Source organism: Melampsora larici-populina (assembly GCF_000204055.1).
Source record: "Melampsora larici-populina 98AG31 unplaced genomic scaffold MELLAscaffold_47, whole genome shotgun sequence".
In the NCBI taxonomy this organism is placed as follows: domain Eukaryota; kingdom Fungi; phylum Basidiomycota; class Pucciniomycetes; order Pucciniales; family Melampsoraceae; genus Melampsora; species Melampsora laricis-populina.
Genome location: NW_006768811.1, coordinates 374195 through 393911, shown reverse-complemented (window position 1 = coordinate 393911; position 19717 = coordinate 374195). Strand labels below are relative to the sequence as shown.

The following is a 19717-nucleotide window of genomic DNA, read 5'->3' as shown; positions in this document are numbered from 1 at the left end:
AGAAGGATTTGGCGGATCCAGATCAAGAGGTGCGATGAAGAGGGAAGAAGGGCGAAGGAGATGTCGCAGGCAGATCGGAGGGGGAGTGGGGATGAGATGTCGCAAAACCAAACCAGCTGTCGCAGGAAAACTTGAAGTGTCGCTGGCCAAAAGTGTATCTGTCGCTGGCTATGTAAATATATACATATGCCGGGCGACAGGCTGTCGCGGGGCCGGTTCCGACAGGGTTTTTCACGCAGTGTCACAACCACTACTTCAAACCATTACACCAGGAGAACTCTGGGATAGGCGGTGATTTCCATTATGAATAGCGTCGAATTAGAGCTGCACTCGACTGTATGGTTGATCTTGACATACCAAGCTCCAGACATGCTGTGAATATAGTCATAATGTGTCTCAGAATTGGTTGAAGTCAGAGATCCACAGGTGCAGTCGATCTCTTAGAATTTGTGATCGGCCAAATTTGGGATCTTGACGAGTTGCGCAGCGGCCTCGCAGCAGGCTGCGGCCAAATTCGACCTCTCTTGTCTCTTGTTCGCGATCGAACCGGGCAAGCTTTTTAGCAAAGGTAGTATCCGTCAAGTCCGGATTTTGAAAATATCCGTCGGCTCGGTGCGCGGAATGGCTAGATGTCGCCGGATAGTCGCCGGGTGACGGCTTGACTCTGGTATTCTTGTGTTGTCAAAGCTTTTCATGATCGCGAAATCGGAATCTGGCGAAAGAGGATCATGGGGTTATTCTTTCTGCAAATGCACAGGAGAATATTTTTCCTGACATTCAGTCACATCCGAAGAGACAACTTAACTTGACAATTGTTATTTGTACAAGTCGCAGTCGGCGTGGCAGACCTTCATGGATTATCGATTATGGATTCGTGAAGACTGATGAACCACAAGTGAGCCTTGAATATGAAACCATACATGTAGCTCGGCCGCAGCCAAAGCTGCAGACAACCCTCAAATAATTCGAATCGAAATTTGTGAATCATGAGTTTGACCAATCAGCTCGGTTTCAATCTCAATAATTCCATCTCTGAACCTGATTAAAATTTGTTTACTTCATTACCATGTAAGTCATTCTTATCATAAACTATCATCAGCGAGCATATCATCTCATCTATCTCTTTCTCTATGAAACAGGCCTCGTCTTCTCGTTTCCTCCCTTCCAGCGGATATCACCACAAAACATTTGACTGAAATCTTTTCACAACCACCTCTTGGAGTCTCACCACCTGAAGACTTCGATCATGTCACTCCTCGTCCAACCGATATCAAGGTGCTGATGACCAAGGAAGGTCGATCTCGTCGAATGGCTTTTGTTGGATACAAGTCTGATGCGGAAGCCAATTGGGCAAAGGATGTTTGGCAAGGGGTTTGGATAAACGGATTGACTGGACACGCTAGTGGCAGTCGGGTTGATGTACAATACGCCAAGGCAGTTGACGAATGTAATGCGGAGAGAACAAGGTCTGATTTGGTCTGTCCAACTCGAAATCTGTTTCTTACCTGTTTATCAAACCTTTATTGAGATCATTCTTTCGTCTTTAAATTGCAAAGTGGAAAGCGACCAACCACTACAAGTGTCTCAGTCTCGAATGGACCAGCACCCAAAAGACAGAAAGTACCTGACTCGAAGGACAAGAAGACGAATCCAGACTATCAAGCTTTTTTGTCTACGATGCAACCTCGCCTGCACAAATCACTGGTCGATGATATATTGGAAGTCCCCGCTACTACACTTCAACCACCCCCTCTTGTTGCAGCTTCTAGTTCTTCTCACAAAGAACCTACTCAATCTACATCTCACAACTCTCCTGTTCTCAACGATATTTCTACCCCTCCAGTTATTCCGGCTGATAATACGCCTGACGTCCCCCCTGTCATTGGTGACGATGATGAAATCACTGACAAAGAGTATATGGCTCGTCGAATGAAGCGTACGATTGGAGGTGTCGACTCCCTTGATTCCGCCGTTGTTGTTACCGAATCGCCCGTAGACAAGCAGTGGGATCAAGACGAACCCCAGCCGATCAATGCTGAACCTCTAGCTGAAACAGCGGATGCAACCCACTCCACAGCTACGACAGACTCATCAACTTCTACCGAAGCCTGCATCCTACAAACCGGTCGCTTGTTCCTTCGAAATCTTCCTTTCTCACTGTTAGAGGAAGACCTCATGTCATTGTTTTCAACTTATGGTGCCGTTTCTCAGGTCAGTATCTTCGTTCTCTTTTCATATTTTCTATCCCTCTCGCCCCGGCTTCATGATGATACCAAACCTTAGATAGGGACAGCTTAGCATCATGTTCAGCTTGATTGCGATGCTGATAGCTCATTGGATCGCTAGATAGTAACTGAATAGCCACCCAGCATCCCCTCACATTTACTCACCAAAATTAGCAGAAGGTCTGACATTTATGTTTTTTTCAGGTTCATATCCCTCTCAATCGCGAGCGGAAGCAAAAGGGCGTTGCATATGTTTCTTTTGAGCGGTCATCGGACGCCTTAGAGGCCTTCAAACAACTGGATCAGCGTGATTTCCAGGGTCGATTACTCCATATCTTGCCTGCCGTCACTCGCAATGCTCGCCCTGAAAACGAATCTGGACGAGCAGGCAAGAATGTTGTTAAGCAAGAACAAGATTTGAAGCGAAAGCTTGTAAGTAGCAAGCAATTCAATTGGGCGAGTTTATACATGAACGTAAATATCTTTTCATTCAATTTCTATAGTTTGATTTCATTTGCTGCTCCTAAAGAGTACTAAAATGGCTTCGTATCCCCCATCTGTGCATCCTCAACGTAGTCCGATGCTGTCGCTGCATCCGTTGCCGACCGGCTCAAGATTTCCAAGTCTGAGCTTTACGATCCCGATTCTCAAAACCCGTCGATCAAGTTAGCGCTTGCTGAAACTCATGTTATCACCGAGACGAAGGAGTATTTTGAAGAGCAGGGAATCAACACTGAGGCGTTTAGTCAGATCAAAAACGGTCGATCTTCTACTACGCTGCTTGTCAAGAACATTCCATACGGTACGACATCACAAGTGTTGCGCAGTATGTTTACACCACATGGGGAAGTCTCTAGGATTCTCATACCTCCTTCCGGTACAATCGCCTTAGTTGAAATGCACAATGCCGAAGACACCAAGAGTGCCTTTAAGTCGTTGGCATACAAACGTGTTGGCAATTCAGTTCTTTACTTGGAGAGAGCACCGGATGGGATTTGGAAACCCAATGCTCCCAAACCTTCAGCTACCGCTTTCGATGGTATCATCTCTTCCGTTCCACCTGCTCAGCCTAAAGTTTCCATCGATGAAGGAGAACCAGGTTCAACCCTCTTTGTCAAGAACATTTCATATTCAACTACTTCCGAAGGTTTCTCTTCTTCTTTTTCTACTTTCCCCGACTTTCTCTTCGCACGTCTCCAAACCAAACCAGATCCCAAGAATCCCAAGAATCGACTCAGTATGGGATTTGGATTTGTTGGTTTCAAAACAGTATCTGCAGCTCAACATGTTATCAAAGCTGCGCAAGGTTATCGACTTGATGCCCATGCACTTGAAATTAAATTTGCTAACCGTGGAAAAGAAGAAGAAGAGAAAGATAGTAGAAATGGAGGAATAATTACTAAAGAATCAAATGATGGGATCAGTTCAACCAAATTATTAGTCAAGAATGTACCATTTGAAACGAGTAAACAAGAACTACGTGAGTTATTTGGATCGTTTGGAAAACTTAAATCAGTTAGATTACCTAAAAAATTAGATAGAAAAACAAGAGGGTTTGGATTTATTGAGTATACAACTAAAAAAGAAGCAGAAGAAGCTATGAAGTCTTTGAAACATACTCATCTTTTAGGACGTCATCTTGTGATTTCTTATGCAAATGATAAAGATGAAGATATTGAACAATTAAGGGCCAAGAGTGGCGGTAACTTTTTAACTAATCAGATTTCACTCAAGAAAACTAAATTCGAAGGTATGAAAAGTGGGGATGGTGAAGGTGTTGAAGAGGATTAATGCATTACAATTCGAGTCTTCGGTTTAGATGTTTGGTAGGACGCGTTTCTTTTTCTTTTTGACTTTTCTCTCGTTTGAGATGCATGGGCTGGCGATGATGACTTCACACCTTAGATAGGGACAACTGAATTTTGAATCACACTACTTGTGATTGAAGTCATGTTGAACAAATCAAGTGATTCGCTAGATAGTAACTGAGCCAGCCTGTGTTTCGATCCATCTTTCTTCCTATTCCAACATATCTTGTCATTTATTTCGTTGACTAACAGATTGCTTTTTTAACAGATCTTACTATCTGGTTCTGACAACCCGGGATTCTTGGTTCGGGTGGACCATGTCAATGATGTTTTACTTTTCATTTTTAATTGTTTTTTGTTGAATTTCATTTTGATTCATTTGGAGTCGTAGTATTTGTTTGAGTGTTGGTGTCAATTAACACTTCTATACCGGTTTTGTTTGCGTTACGATCGACACGAATGTGTCCTTTTGCGCGAGAGATTGATGATTTGTTCTAGCGAAGCTTATGGGTAAGAAAACCTTTGACGTTATACTTCATTGAAACTTGAGATAAAAAGTCAGTTGAAATGAAAGATGTCTAGTAATATTGGTTTTTGCCATGAACTAAACAGTTTTGAGGAGCTCGTCTTTTCTTTGACGTACAATTTGATAGATCTTTCTGTATATACTTCATTATTTTGGTCATGGCACAAGTTATTCTAGAGTTCAGCGACGTTATCGGAAAACCAGTGGCCAGCTCCTTGAAATGAGTGGAATGTTTTTCGACCGACAAACACATGTAGTGTACAAAGTGAATGTTCCCTGACCATTACCGACTTCCTCATTCTCGTACTTTTCAAACCCACCACTTTTCATGTTGGCTGACACATTAATGATCATTGGGTTTTGTGACACTCAAATATCTCAAGTGTAGTAAAAGAAGCAAATGATTCTCTCAAAGACACGAAGAAATACATTATTGGGCACTAGGAGGTCTCTTCTAGATACGAGAATAGGTTACAGTGCCACGTGACGTAGCTCCGACAAAATAATGAGAAAGCCATTTTCGCGTCCTACGCGCATCTTGCACTCTCACGTGCAACTTGCAATAACCCCTCATTACCTTCCTTGGTCAAGAAGAAGCATTTTATCATCTTTTGATTATATTTATAATCTTATCATGATCTCGATCTTTACCATCTTCCCACTTCTATTAAGAGGGCTCAAGTTCAATTTTTTATGACCACAAATCCCAAATGTGTTCATGCCTTTTTATTACTAGAGCAGGAAACCAAGCTGATCCAACAGATGACGTCAGTCTAGCTTTGAGACCTCTTGATCACTCGTTCTCTGCTCCGTGATATTCATCTCTGTTGACCGTCATCATCGTACAAACCACAATCAACAAAACCCACTTGATTACTCTACTTCCATGGCTCCAAATCCTTCCAAGCCAGTAGCTAAACCTAGAGACAGACGCACAAAAGCTCAGATTGCAAGTGACTGTAAGAAGAAACATGATATTGAACCCGGAACCGGATTGAAACCAAAACAAATTTGCCAGTCCAAAGCAAAAGTTCCCATCCAAACAACTGAAACCTCCAAAAAAGTTCCTGTCAAGGCTTCCACGTCAGCACAACCCAAAAATCCTCAAACAAACTCCAACATTACCAATCAACCTACTGAACTAGAACAAGTCACCTCAAACAAGTGCCCAAGGTTTGATTCAAGTACTCTTGCTTTTGTAATTGATTATATGAGCACGGAATCAAATCAAGATAAGCTCAGTGGTTCAGGTTCAAAAACCAAAGTTGGTGCAATGAGTTGTGGCGCCGAGTGGAATCTCTTTGCCACTCATGTCAAAATCTATTACAATGATTGACATTGTTTAACTAATACAAATAGTGTTGATAAGATGGAACTGGATGGTGTCGATTGATCAAAACGCTGGGATCAAATCAAAAAGACATACATGAAAACTAAGAAGGACTAGGGTGAAACTGGTGTGGGATTGAGCGCAAAGGATATAGCTGGGGGTTTTGATTCTGTTGAAGAAAAGAAAGAATATCTATGTCCTATGTACAAACAACTTGATGAGATCTACAGAACAAAATCAAATGTCACTTCTGCCGCAGCTCACGACAGCATGACTTTCAACAACCCAATTCCAACTGACAATGATTCCAAGATTGATATTATGCCTAAATCTATGATCTTGAGTGAAGCTAGTAAAATCAAATCAAATGAAATCCCTAAAGACACAGACATATTTTGCTTACATGGATCTGAATCAACTGATGATTCACCTCCATTTCACCTTCCGCCTCCATCAAAAGAACCATTCTATCTGGTCAATCCGGCTGAAATTGACTTCGAATCTATCTTAAATGTAGCTGATTTTATTGACAAAGTGGAAGGGCGAGCAGCTGGAAAAATAGCTCAGTCAAGCACCAAAGGTGGGTCTGACTTTCACATTGAATCTCCGATCCATCATCCTTTGAAACTTATCAATTGAGCTGACATCAGATTTCAATCTACTCATAATAGAATATGAACAGCCCGATTGGTCAAGCATCAAGCGTAAGGCTCAAAGACAACCTTCCCCTGCCTCAGATAACCATGGAAAAGGAGATCAAGAGGAACTGTCTCAAGTTGAATCTACTTCAAAGTTTACTAAGAGTGCTAAGGGTTTGAAATTATCAACTGTAAATTGCCCATTGAAACCTTTACCAGCTTTGAATGCCAATGATGTGCGACACAAGAATCCAGTTACAAATGCATTGCAGCAAGCCAAGACAAATATCACAAAGAACTAATGGAGGAGAAAGAAGAAAAAGAACAAATTCGAGCTCAAAAAGAAATTGATCGGCAACAAGAGAGATTTGGTATGGAGACCACACGATTAAATGATGAAAAAGATAAATTGATTGAAGATGATAACAAGGCATGGCGCGAGGCAGTTAAAGAGTGTCACAAAGAAAATATGAGCATCAAAGATACCAAGGAATACCTGGATCTAATGTTCCCAGGAAAACTTGATTGTTCAGCCAAATGATCAATCGATCAAACTAAGTTTTTGACATTTAACTAAGTCTTTTGTATCAATCATTCACACTCATTCATACCTTTGTGAAATTTGATATGAACATGGGTGTGATCTGAATCAATAGGGATCACTAGCTTCCCTCAGCGTTCTACCCCAGTCCCATCTATGCAAGAGTTTCAGAACTCAAAGATTATGCTATGAATCGGTTCTTCTGTTCTCACCTTCAGTTCAAACTTCATATCATGTATTTGTTCTTGATTTGTCTAGGTTCCATCAATAGTCATCTCAAGATGTACATATGTACATACACAAGTATATCTCTTGTTTCTAACCTGAACCCCAATTGTTCAAGACTTTTTGATTGCTGTATGATTGTATTTCTTATCTTTTCTCTTGTCATCTCAAAAAATCCAGATATCTGTGTGATTTGTGGTCTTTTGATTGCTATTCAAGAGATATCTGTATAAGTGAGGATCCAGTTCATGGCCAGGAACTGAAATTTGAATAATTTCAGTTCATTTTGAGACTTGGATGGGAAGTCCAATTATGTATCAAGCAGCACATATACTTGCTTAAGAATCCACCTCTGAACTAAATACAAATCAGAAAGATATGATCATGTACTGAACTCATCCGAGTTGATTGAAAGCTACAACATAAGCACGCACAAGTTCACGTCGGAGATTACCTGGACCAATTTCCTCCATCTCAGCATTCATTTCTTCATATTTTCTCAACATTCCATCTAACTCTTCTTTGGTACAATCATCATAATGTTTATCCCAGGCATCCCCCAATTGACCCATCATGTTGTGAAGCAGAATACGACAACGTATCCATTCAACAATGGCAAGCATATCATCTCTGTCATTCAGCTGTAATTGTAGTTCTTGCAAAGACCCAAATCTACTGGTCAAAACACCAATAGTGTGCTCATTGCGGACTCGAGCAACTGCAACTAAAGTGTTGAATATATGATTGTGATCAATCAGAGCTGCAGGCCCTTTATATGTTGAGACCATTGTGTTACTGATTTGGTAGGCTGAGTCGGCTAGAATGTACTGATCTAAGATTTGTTTTGGTTTAGATTCTTGAAATGTGATTGAAAGCAAATAAAAAGAAATAAAAAACTCAACTGGGTCTAACCATTGAGCAGGATCAATTGAAAGACTCATCATTGACTACATCCGATTATTGCGACAAGAGCTGGGCCATACTGTATAGAAAGCAGTGATTTGCCAATCACAATCACAGACAATTTGACAGTTGATTGAATATTGCTTTTTGTGATCGAAAAACATTTCACCATCAAGACCTGGACGCTGATAAAGTGGGAAAGTAGTCCCATCTATAAATGCTACACAACCAGGAAAACCTTCAAGTGCCATCACTTGAGATATTTCTTTCCGCCGTTAGGAACCAGGCCACTGTAAGTAATGGCCACAGTTTTCATTGATTGCTGAGATACAACGCTGAGTACAATTGATTATAGCACCAATTGAGCATTTGTAATTTTGTGCAAATCGTCCAACCGAGGCTCCATTCCCACTGCTTCCTAAGCGCTCTAGGGTGATTGCTAGCTGTTTCTGTACTGGTGGTTGAGGGTTATTTGAGATAGACATGAAGACCACCGTGTCCGGGTAGTGTTTGCTCGTCGACGAGCGCGCTCGACTTCCCTTTCTGCCTCAAAGGGAGTTGGTGTGCGCTTGTCAACTAGCAAAGCCTACACAGACACAGTGGACGGGATGAGTTTCAATGAGTTTCAAGAGGGCATCAAATCCACTTCGAGTCGTTCTCATGGCTTGTTGAATTTCAGTCTTGCGCTCACAAAGCAGATCATTGATATCAAAAGGAGTTGCAAATGGCATGCGCCACCGTGGCTTGTGATAGCGCAAGCCCTCCATGATATCTATTAGTGATGTGAGCTGGGCTTTTGTGTTGAATATAAAGTCAAAAAGAGCTGCTCGGTTGGTGTCACCTTCAAACAACATTGAGCCCATAGAAGGGATCAGAGGACCCCAAACAGCAGCGTCTCCAGGCATTTGTTCTCTTCTAGGAATAAAGCAACTTGATAGGGATTTGAAGCTTCTTGAATTGACTTTTGATGATCAGAGATTGAGACCATGATGATGATTCCAAGACAAAATGATGGATGTTGAGTCTAAGAAACCTCAACATCACAAAGGAAAAAAAGCTCTAAAACATACAAAACACAATAGTTTTATCAAAAGGGGCAAGACACTATAAAAAGCTCTTGACTGTTTTGCATATGTTTTTATGAATCGGGAAAAATTTTTACAGCATCAAACTTATGAAGTATACCCAATTCATAAACATAAAATTTTAAAAAATTGAACTTGAGCCCTCTTATTACCTTTTTCATAGTTATTACCTCTCACTAAACTAGCATTCTTAATTATTCAAGATCACACTCTTCTATTATCATCTACAGTCAATTTCATAAAGGTTGAAATCAAGTCGTTTTAAAAATCGAGAGGTGGACCGTGCGCCACCTGTGAAAGGTATGAGATATGCATACAAAAATGCCAATCTAAACAGAGTAGCCATCGTCAGTCCAAATAGTCTGTGGTGCAGTTGGGTGAACGCCCTTGTGCGTCTGGTATGAGCTTAGTGCAAATGCCTTATATTTTTGGGTTTGAGCCCCAGGAGCTTTCTTCTAAGGCATCACACTTTTTGCAAAGTTTTTCGTGTTTTATATGCTCGTTGTCATGAACTAAAAGAAAGAAACGAGCTTCGCTGTTTTTATTTGCTCGCATTTGCTCCCTTCGTTGATTGTAGACAAAAAGGTGGGTAACAAAAGCGAGGTAGCGAGTCGAACACGAGATTAACCACAGAGTTAGGCCCATCTGTGTTGACGCATTCAAACCACTGCACCACCAAGGATTAAAGATGGAGGGTTGTTAAAGGTTGTCATACAGTATGTTATTCGATCTCAAAGGTAATTTTGAGACCTGTCACGGGTCGCGCACGGACCACCTCTTGATTTTCAAAACGCCTCGATTTCAACCTTTATGAAATTGACTGTACTTGATTCCTGATTGTTATAAGAGATTTTTTGACCTGCCTCTCCTCTCCCTTTTGTGTTTTGTAATTCGTGCCGCCCCATAGCAGACCTTTTTATCACCTTTGGATTAGTTGCATGTTTTTCTAAAAAACCCTATCCTGTATAGCTTTTTTCCAATACATTGCAACTAGGGCTCTACACCCCAATCCAAGCTAAAACCTTTTGACTATGAGTCTTAGCTCAAATCACACAAGCACCATACCTATTCTTTTTGCGTAAATCTGTAGGACAGAATGTTATTATTTTAGAAACTTTTCAATCTTGCAGACTACTTCACTGAAGAGTGAGACTATCTTTATTAATATAAGTGAGTACTTGAGTTAACTTTATGACTTGCAAGTTGTGAGAAGAGATTTATTTCATGCAAATATTTTTTTGCAACATCACAAAAAATATGTAAAGTTTTGAATATTTCTAAGAGAACATGGACTTGAAACCCAACATGTCAGTATAAGGATGAAAAACAGAATAAGTCAATCTAAGAATTTTGAAACAGTTTCATTGGAGCAAGAGAAAAGCTATGGATATCATTGATAAATTGAAAGAGGCCAAAGGATTTTTTACTTACAACATGAAGCACAAAAGTTTGCTATCAGTATGGTAGAAAGAAAAGGGATAAAAGTAGATTACAGGATATGAAAGTATTAAATTGAAAGGATGTGTGCAGATGATCATGATTGTGTCAAGGCACTGAAATTGGTATGAAATCATCTGAAGTCAATAGACCACATTTCTTTTAGGACAAACATGGGTAGAATCACCAAAAAAAATCCTACCAAGACTTCTCAGTACATGAATCCAAGATTTGCTTCTTGCATTGCAAACTCATATTTAGTCAAAGGATCATGCAAGATCATTCATCTCATGCCATTGTGAAATCAAAGTCTTGAAAAACCGGTGGTACCGATCCAGATGAACATTCTTTGGGACACGATAAGTTTGAACCACGTGGAAAGAAGTGGAACTTGATACAAAGATGATGCGAGGCTCTCGAAATACCTCACTGAGCGTTGGGCAGACATTGGCGGGATGCAATCAAGAGATGTTGCGCAACACATGGGCATAATTCAAAGAGGGCGGTCTCATGAAGAATATATTACCGGTGTATTTGTTCATAGGCAATCTTACACGATACTGCCTTGATAATGGGGACGCGTGATCAAGACAAGTCATCAATTTTTGAGTTAAGTCTAAGCGAACTTGGAGATCTGTAAACGTCTTGCATAGCCAAAATCGGTAAAGAGGCATAAGAGTGAATCGAGTAAGTCAAGAACACTGGCAAACAAGTGAGCGAGACAATAGGACGAGATGAGGTGTGTGAATTTTAAACCTCTAGCCTTGACTAGATTATACATAGTATCAAATGCATGCATTGAGTTGGACACAATGATGAGTAGCGAAGATAGTATTTGATCACTAGTAGAAAGTTGATGGTCGAGTAGCGATGAATGTGCTTCGGAACTTGACACAACGGTGAGGTAGAGGGAAACGAAGTTTGGGGACCAAAAGTTGCTTGATGTGAGGTCGGCGAACATCTGCGGTCTTTTCAATCTCGGCAACTCGGAGGACCTAAGGAAACGTGGGAATTTATCAATGAGCAAATTATAGGATTCGTCAAGATCGAGACATAAATCGGGCGTTTCTTTACCTGGATCGAACGGAATCTAGCACGATGACGTGAAGCCATGTCCTGGTAGCAAGCGTGAACAGCATCGGCTCGAGACATCTCACGGAATTCCTTGTACATGTTGTGGGTACCAGATCGAGAATCATATCGTAACCAGATACCAAAGTTTTTGACCTTGAGAGGTTTTTTCTCGTGAATCTGATCAAAAAAGATGAGTCATACTTTTGTCAGCTGTTATTCAACAACAGGATAATGAATTCAAGACCAAGATTGATGAACGTACTTGATTAATTCCAACAATCTCACCAGAAGCCTTCTTGACCTTTCTCAATTGTCGAAGATAATACCAGAATCGAGATTTGGCGACTACATCATTAGGAGCAAAGATCCTCATACGATATAATTTCGGGTTAGGATCCTTGTCGGAAGGTAACTTTCGACCGATCACTTGATATTCTTTGAACCGACCCATCTTGTGCCTTGAGGAATTCGCTGGTATCGAATGTTGAGGTGGGGTGACTGTTTCGGTCCGAAGCGAGGGGGGGGCGCGAGTGGGTGATTGGAATTCGAGTGAAGCTCAGAGTGACTGCGGATGCTGCGGGCGGTAGTAGCGAAGAGCGATGTGCTAATATCACACTGACCTACTAGGGTTTGAGAATTCACCCGGTACCAGCTCCCTGCTGTCGCAGCCCATGTTCCCGCCAGGCTCCAACCGAAATCCGCAAGCATTTCCAACACCAGTTGACCGTTCACCCCGATTGTTGATCATCATCGTCAAACTTGACAAAATGGACATTTCCGCATGGATTGCAGCCAGCCATTTGACGACTGTGAACTTAGCTTACTGTTCAAGGAGTCACTTTGAGTCCCAGCCTTAGTTCAAGCCCCGTGAGTCACTGAGAAAGCGAATGCGCACCCAGGCCGTGGCAGTCTCATGGCCATCAGTTTGCCACCGCGGCATTTTATAAGAATCGCATGTCTGAATAGGCAAAAGATACGTTCATCCAACGAGAAGGCGGAATCATCTTTTAATCTCACAAGTTGGTGGATCATGATGCCATCTTCACCAGATTTCACAGCAGAGTTGAGTCTTGGACAGCAGCAACAATAGACCTCTTGTAAAATAATCATTTTCCTGCGGCGAAGCCGGTCTTCAATGGAAATGCGGTGATTGTGCAGCTCTCGCTTTACCTTTTAGGCTTTTGAGAACCCAAGTGTACGGCTTTCAGGCATCTCCAGCATCCGCTCTCTTACTTACTTCATGATCCACTCATTTGATTTGATAATCTCACGTTCTGATACGACGTTCAGAGTTTGCATTTTCTTCAGTGTTTGAACTGGAATCAGGATGCATATAACAATGATGAACTTCAATGAAACCTATGATGAAATCTTGGTTTTACATAATAGAAATGAAGAAGAGGGTCTGATGTAAAGCTGTGCAACCGCTTTACTCAGCTCTTGAGTCTTGACGTCTAAAATTTCTGGGATGAGTCAACTTTATTACGTCTTCTGGGGTCTCAATGCTAGCCACAGAGTCGTCAACACAAGCAAAGCTCGGGAGGAGGAAACATCGAGGAAAGCTGGTGATGTGATCTTATCATCACCATCAATTGTTTAGTTTAGACTAGAACTCATTACTTCGGTCGATTCTTTAGTCTGAAATCGCCTTTAGTTTCAACACAACTTGAACTGCCTTGGTCCCTTGAATAAAGATGAATGAATTCTACTTTCGATGTTTTGATCGTTGATATCCTTTTGTGCCTGGTCAAAGTCAACAATACAAGTTATGTTACTCAGCTAAACCATCTCATCACATCAAGCTCTACTTCACTCTTTCTCCTCTTCCTGAATAATGAAATAATACTTTCTGATTTACTTTCATCCTGAGCCTATCGACCTTATCATCTTGGATCAAGCTATAAATTATTTAAACAGCAAATCAGCTATATCACCTTCATCACTCTTCCTACCAACTAGTCATTGACCCGCAGTTCCATTTCTCACTGCAGGATTATCATCTTCAACTCCACATCGATCATCCTTCTTAAGACCTGGTCTTTTGATTCACTCCTATCTTGTTTCCTTGATCTCAACCGCTTCCAATCCGACTCTTTGCCAGGACATTCGATTGCTTCAACGTCTACACTCGGCCACTGGCTCTTAGACTTGAGACAACATTCAACTCTCAGACTCATCAGTCTGCTTGCGACATCGTTCTATTTCACCTACTTTCGACTTCAAGTTTTGCACCTTCGGACTGCTGGCGATCCTCCTTGTCACTTTCAGACTTCATCACCTTTGTTGAGAATCATTTCACAAAAAACACGTACTGGTAAGTCTTTCATATCTTTCATTGGTGCATACATCCTGCATTACAATTTTGGCATTACTCAATGTTCATCAGCTCAGCAAGTTGATAACGTCTCTCCCCTGTCTCAACCGGCCATTCTCAATCGATAGGAGTTAGTCTGAATTGATCAGACACCCCAAGGACATTTGTTAGGCAGATTTTAATAGGAATCTCAGCACTTCCAATTCTTTTACCAAACATCAAAATCAAATCAAACGACATACCATCCTCGTCTCTCTTGTATACCGATTTATTTTCACAGTGAGCATCCTTCGCAACCAACCTCCATTTTTTTGTTTCTGCGCATCATCGTCATCAATAACTTTTGCTTGTCAACGTCATTGTTTCTATATCGTATTTAACCCGACTTGGAAACTGCCTAATCCTTTACCTACCTTGCACTTCTCTATCGAAGACTCTCACCCTTTCTCATATACTTTTGTGACGATTTCTTACACAAAACAGTGAATAGCAGCTGACCTATAAACATTTCTTTCTGATAATTAGCGATGACTTACTCATTCAGGCCCTTGAGTTCGATTTCTAACCAAACACCCCCTTCAGCACCGCCGTCCCTTCTTCCATCCGCTATGGATACAACAAACGGAACAGAAGAGACGACTCTTGTCCCGTTATCTTGGCCAACCTTCTCAGTGCATGCTGCCGCGCACAACACTTCAATCCCTCTTCACGCATACATTCATCTTCCCGAAAGATTACAGCCATACAAGCGTGTTTTGAAGTCTGCAAGTCGACTCAGCGCAGTCAGTGTACCTATTGACCTTTCTGCGCTACGAACGGTAGACGAATTAGACTATCTACCTTCGAACCGAAATTTGGCCATCCGACAGACGTTGACTCATTACTTTTCGAGTTACCTTCCCTCGGTCCTAGGGTCTAAATTCAGCGCCATACGGCCTAACACCTCTTCACCCTCTGCTTCACCATCAACGCGAACACCTTCATCCTCCTCCGCACACATCTCCTCAACGCCTTCGTCAACCCCTTCCCATCGCAGTTTTGATAGCGACGCACCAAATGTGCTTTCTGATGGAACGTCAAGCAGGTTTTCAGAATACGTCAATGTCGAAATTCCCTCCCCGCCTTCATCTATCCAGGCTGGCTTAATCGGACCTACAAGCGACCACAGCTCGCACTCCTCAGGAAACCACAGCGCCCATTCTGGTTTGAAGGCTCTTCGTGGAAACGTAGTGATCCTGGGTGGGTTTAGGGGTTCAGTCCTACAACAAACCAACAGTACAGGCAAAGCACCACGGGTCTTGTGGCCAAATGTTCACGAGGCTATCTTCAAGCGAGATAGCGATCCAGACCTAGCCATGCTACTGAGTGCGGATGAAGCTTATGGAGGCTCTGCATGGACTGGAGAGGAACGCCGGTTGGTGGACATCTCTAACGGCATCGAAAGCGGTCCAATGTTAGATCGCATTGGAGTTTCTAATTCACTACCTCCCGTACTTGACTTGGGCTTCAGCTTACGCAGAAGGTTGGAACAACTCAACACACGCCGAAAGAACGATCCTGATAGTTGGGTCAAGGTCGAACAATGGGGTTATGATTTCAGAGCCGACTTGGAAGAAACCACTGACAGCCTCTTGAAGTTTTTGACCAAAATCAAGGCTTCCGCTCGTGATGGTCGAGGAGCTACGGTCTTTGCCCACTCCATGGGTGGCTTGGTACTACTGAATGCAATTTCTAGAGCTGAAGACATGTCACTTTTCAAACAAGTTGTCTTTTTCGGCACACCTTTTCAAGGTTGTCCTGGTATCTTTTCACCTTTCAGGTATGGGGATGGATTCTTTAGGCAGGTCAACCTCTGTAACCCTTACACAAGCTCTTGTAAGTCAAACAAAGCTTTCACCCTGGCTAAATTTCTTTTCAGCTGACCCGACTTTCATCTCATTCTTCTTTCTTGCATAACAGCGTGGCCCTCTTCGTTCTACCTTCTACCCCATCGTAGTAGCTTTTTTACCCCGGATGGCAAGCCTATCGAGCTTGACCTTTCAAATATCAAAACATGGGATAAATACGGTCTAAGTCCATTGGCAGCTGGTGTCACGGAATCTTGTGAACGGGGATTGACTGGTCCGGCCACACGAAGGCCCTCTACTCTCGTCGAAGGTCTTCATCCTCGTCTACAAGATTCAGTAGGGATGTCACCTGAGCCACGAAACATCGGCAAGAAGAGGAAAGTGGAGCAAGAGCGTACCAAGTCGTCAGAAGCTTTACATCCTTCTAATGCTACACCAGAGATGATTCGAGCACATTTTGAAAGATGTATCAAGCGGATCGAAAGCTTTCGTGCTCGACTCAAGACATCACATGTGTCTGGCAAAAAGTACCCTCCAATGGCGATTGTGGCAGCTAATCGAGTTAGAACAGTGAAGGGTACCATGATAACCGAACCAAAACCAGAAAGGTTCGCAGAAGAAGGATATAACTCACTTGTTTTTGATTGGGGAGATGGAGTGATACTGTGGGAAAGTGCAGTAGGAATTCCTGGAGGATGGGGGAAAGAAGTTACGAAGGGTGAGTGACCATTTTGATTTTCAACGTCATGGATCAAGGAATGAAGTCCATGATTAACTGAACTCTTCTTATTGTGTTTAATTTTTTCAGTGGTTGAGAGTAAATTTGGACATATGACTTTATTGGCTGATCATGAATCTATTGATGAAGCTCTTAAAGCTTGTGGTACAGAACTCAATAAACCATGACTTTTTCTACTTTAGCTTTTCTTTGACATCTGTAACCCTATCCATTATGCATCTTATTTTCATATAAACACATCATATCTCCTTTAATTTTTTACTTCTATCTGTGTTTTTGTATCTCTCTAGTTTGAATTCAGCATAGCATAGCATTGGTTTTTTTATTCAATACGATCTTGACAATTTGATTGTTTTACTCATAAAAGCATGTATCAGGTTTAATTTGACAATAGGATTTATGTTGAATTAATGGGTTTTTTATTCTTAATGTGAAGATGGAAATGTATTTGTATTTATTTAATTTTGGATAAATGAAACTTGCTTGAAAGGATTTATTTATTTTGTTGATCCTTTATTTTGTAAATCATTTGGGTGAAATTCAGATTTAATTGATGAAGTCGCTGTCTTTAGGGAGTGATCAAAGAAAGTTGAGAGATCCTTGACTACTTTGACAGTATACCCCCATTTGGATTGAGGATTTTGCAAACACAATGAGCGTATTAGCGGGGTTCAAGTTGGCCCAAAAGTGCCTACAATTTTATGCACTTTGGCCTCCCGGCCCTTCAAAATTCATCTTTGCAAAAAATAAATTGCTACAAGGAGTATTCTTCCCAGGTGGGGCTTTCTGACAGTGTGTTCAAAATCGACAATTTATAAGTAGCATTTTGATGCAGGGACAGTATTTCAGGCATTTTTCCTACTTGAATCCTGCTATTTCAGCCACAAGCAAGGATGGCTTTGATTCAAGAAGGACCCAACATATCAAGTCAATTGAAAATTTCATTCTAGAACTGTTATCACTCCTTGGAAACACAGCCCATGTCAACCAAGGTTTTTAATTCAAAGTATCCTATATGTTGGCTAAAGGTAGGGAGGGAGCATTCATACTATTACTGACCACATGTTCACGCATTTTTTAGTGGGATGTGGGTTGATCTTGTACCTCCTACCTAAAGTTTCTATGTATAGGCTTATTGATTCTCTCTGAGCATATATGATGTGATAGATATTTGTGTTTTCTGTCCTCACTTCAAATAGTTTCTTTGAGTTTCTCGCACATATTTTAAATCATTGCCTGTCTAGCAGCCTGGTCACATCCTTCCTTGAACACTGGTCCAGATAAGTTGAGATGATGTTACTCGGATAGAGAAAATCAGCCAGGTGATAACAAAATTTCCCGCCTTCAATGACGATCTGTCATCTTGGACATAAGTTGATCCATGAAGCATCGGATAGCGGTGATTATAGCACCCAGGATAGGACTTATAGAACTGCGTGCTAGATTTATGAAGTGGCAATCAACAAAGTTGAATCTCATTTGTATTCACTCTACTTACACCTGCTTTTCAAACAGGGATGTTGGGAGAAATCAATATTTGAGTTTGCTTCAATCATTTTTGTATTTTAGGATGTGGTACAAAAAGTGCAGCAAATGGTATAGTTCGATCTCTTGACCACTTGCTGCAGAGTCTCAAAACCGCCTTCTTTCAAGGGTATTTGGTGCTAAATGTACTTCGAAGTCTCATGTTACAATAAGTGAGCAATACAACATAGGAAAGTTGATTACTATTACAAGCTTTGTACAACCAAGCTTCACCCTCAAGAATACGGGGTATGTATCAACTTGTTACCCCGTTCGTGGGTGAAGAGAGGTAAGATACTCATATAATCATGCAAGCCAACATGTGGAAAGACTCTTATGGTCAGCCAATCAGGCTTATTGGAAGGGCCAAAAGTAGCTATGAAGGGTTAGGCTCATGTGCGGCCCTCGACACAGTCGCGGTGATCAAGCCTGAAGGAGCATCCACTGGCACAAAGACTTCTGCATCCTGAGGCTGGATGTTCGAAATGCCTTGATACCAACTTAAATCGATGGGCAAGTAATGCTTGTGATTGTGATCAGATTCACGAAGGAGATTAGCTTATCAACTTTAAGTCAATGGTATATTGAAAGATAGTGAGAAGAAAGACATACTTTGTTTGGTAGGCTATAGAAGACATTACTGATAGCTGGGTTGGTGCGAATGATATCTTCACACATTTTATACAATGTCGCTTGCACACTTGCACTCTCATCACTAGCAAAAGTCTCAAGTGTGATAGCGCGTACTGATTTCGAGAGGGCTGGAAAATCAATGGATAGTTTGGGAAGGGATTCGAGCTCAAGTGAAGCTGGTAGGTCAATGTTATACCAACATTCGATTGAAGTGGATAGGATCCGATCTGAGGCCTCTGGCAAGGTGGTCCACTATCAATTCTCACAAATATTAGCTAAACTTGTGTTTTGGTATCGGAAGAACAGGGTTGGTTGGGCTCACTTCGTCTCTGATAAAGTTTTCAAAACTACTACCAGTAGTTTTGAGTACTAATAAATCCTTCATTCCACTTCTGATTGTAGCGGATAAGATATCCGAGGTCGATTTGCGTACCACAGCTTCAACTTGAATTACGTCATTCCCATCTCGACTGAAAGCGTGTGGGTGAGGTTTTTCAGAACTAGGAATACGAGTCCAACGATGTGAGATGATGTTGACATTGGACTGATTGATATGCTTGTAAGTTGAGAGAAAGTGAAGACCGAGATGAAGGGCAAAAAGTTCCGGTGTCATGACATAAGGCGAGGTCTTGGCGAAGACTGAACAGACTCGTCAGATATCTCCATGTAGCAAGAGCAGAATCAAAAGTGATCGATGACGACTGACCATTGACCGTGTTCTTCATACTATCAGTGGCCACCACCACTGTGTTATCAGCATGTGTATATGACGAATGAATCTGTCTGATGATCCAGAAGGGATAAAGTCAGTCTGGTTTTAGTTGCGTTCACTGATATTGCTATTACGTACCCTTCTAATAAGACGGAG

The 19717-nt window shown here is 41.6% G+C and overlaps 7 protein-coding genes across 7 annotated transcripts; 4 read left to right on the top strand and 3 right to left on the bottom strand.

Moving 5' to 3' along the window:
• Positions 1-2079: 2079 nt before the first annotated feature.
• On the top strand, positions 2080-3929 carry MELLADRAFT_23270 (uncharacterized protein; the record flags this gene model as incomplete). Its single annotated transcript, XM_007415019.1, has 3 exons — positions 2080-2211; positions 2430-2699; positions 2802-3929. Coding segments are annotated over 3 exons (1530 nt in total), but the record flags the coding sequence as incomplete, so codon positions are not given.
• Positions 3930-5269: 1340 nt separating this feature from the next.
• Positions 5270-5895, top strand: MELLADRAFT_110768 (uncharacterized protein; the record flags this gene model as incomplete). The annotated part of the gene is made up of 2 exons (XM_007415020.1): positions 5270-5326; positions 5467-5895. The coding sequence occupies 2 exons, from the start codon at positions 5270-5272 to the stop codon at positions 5893-5895; spliced, it is 486 nt and encodes a 161-aa protein (XP_007415082.1).
• Positions 5896-6159: 264 nt separating this feature from the next.
• MELLADRAFT_110767 (uncharacterized protein) lies at positions 6160-6829 on the top strand (the record flags this gene model as incomplete). The annotated part of the gene is made up of 2 exons (XM_007415021.1): positions 6160-6469; positions 6561-6829. The coding sequence occupies 2 exons, from the start codon at positions 6160-6162 to the stop codon at positions 6827-6829; spliced, it is 579 nt and encodes a 192-aa protein (XP_007415083.1).
• A 4634-nt stretch (positions 6830-11463) lies between these two features.
• MELLADRAFT_72927 (uncharacterized protein) lies at positions 11464-12302 on the bottom strand (the record flags this gene model as incomplete). The annotated part of the gene is made up of 3 exons (XM_007414945.1): positions 11464-11713; positions 11793-11969; positions 12055-12302. 3 exons carry the CDS (start codon positions 12241-12243, stop codon positions 11561-11563), a joined length of 519 nt encoding a protein of 172 aa, XP_007415007.1.
• Positions 12303-13324: 1022 nt separating this feature from the next.
• Positions 13325-14594, bottom strand: MELLADRAFT_57314 (uncharacterized protein; the record flags this gene model as incomplete). Its single annotated transcript, XM_007414944.1, has 3 exons — positions 13325-14106; positions 14235-14385; positions 14540-14594. The coding sequence occupies 3 exons, from the start codon at positions 14555-14557 to the stop codon at positions 14057-14059; spliced, it is 219 nt and encodes a 72-aa protein (XP_007415006.1).
• A 1785-nt stretch (positions 14595-16379) lies between these two features.
• Positions 16380-17183, top strand: MELLADRAFT_75572 (uncharacterized protein; the record flags this gene model as incomplete). The annotated part of the gene is made up of 2 exons (XM_007415022.1): positions 16380-16671; positions 16762-17183. 2 exons carry the CDS (start codon positions 16395-16397, stop codon positions 16857-16859), a joined length of 375 nt encoding a protein of 124 aa, XP_007415084.1.
• Positions 17184-18592: 1409 nt separating this feature from the next.
• On the bottom strand, positions 18593-19631 carry MELLADRAFT_39009 (uncharacterized protein; the record flags this gene model as incomplete). The annotated part of the gene is made up of 4 exons (XM_007414943.1): positions 18593-18739; positions 18829-19101; positions 19172-19488; positions 19556-19631. Coding segments are annotated over 4 exons (813 nt in total), but the record flags the coding sequence as incomplete, so codon positions are not given.
• Positions 19632-19717: the final 86 nt, after the last annotated feature.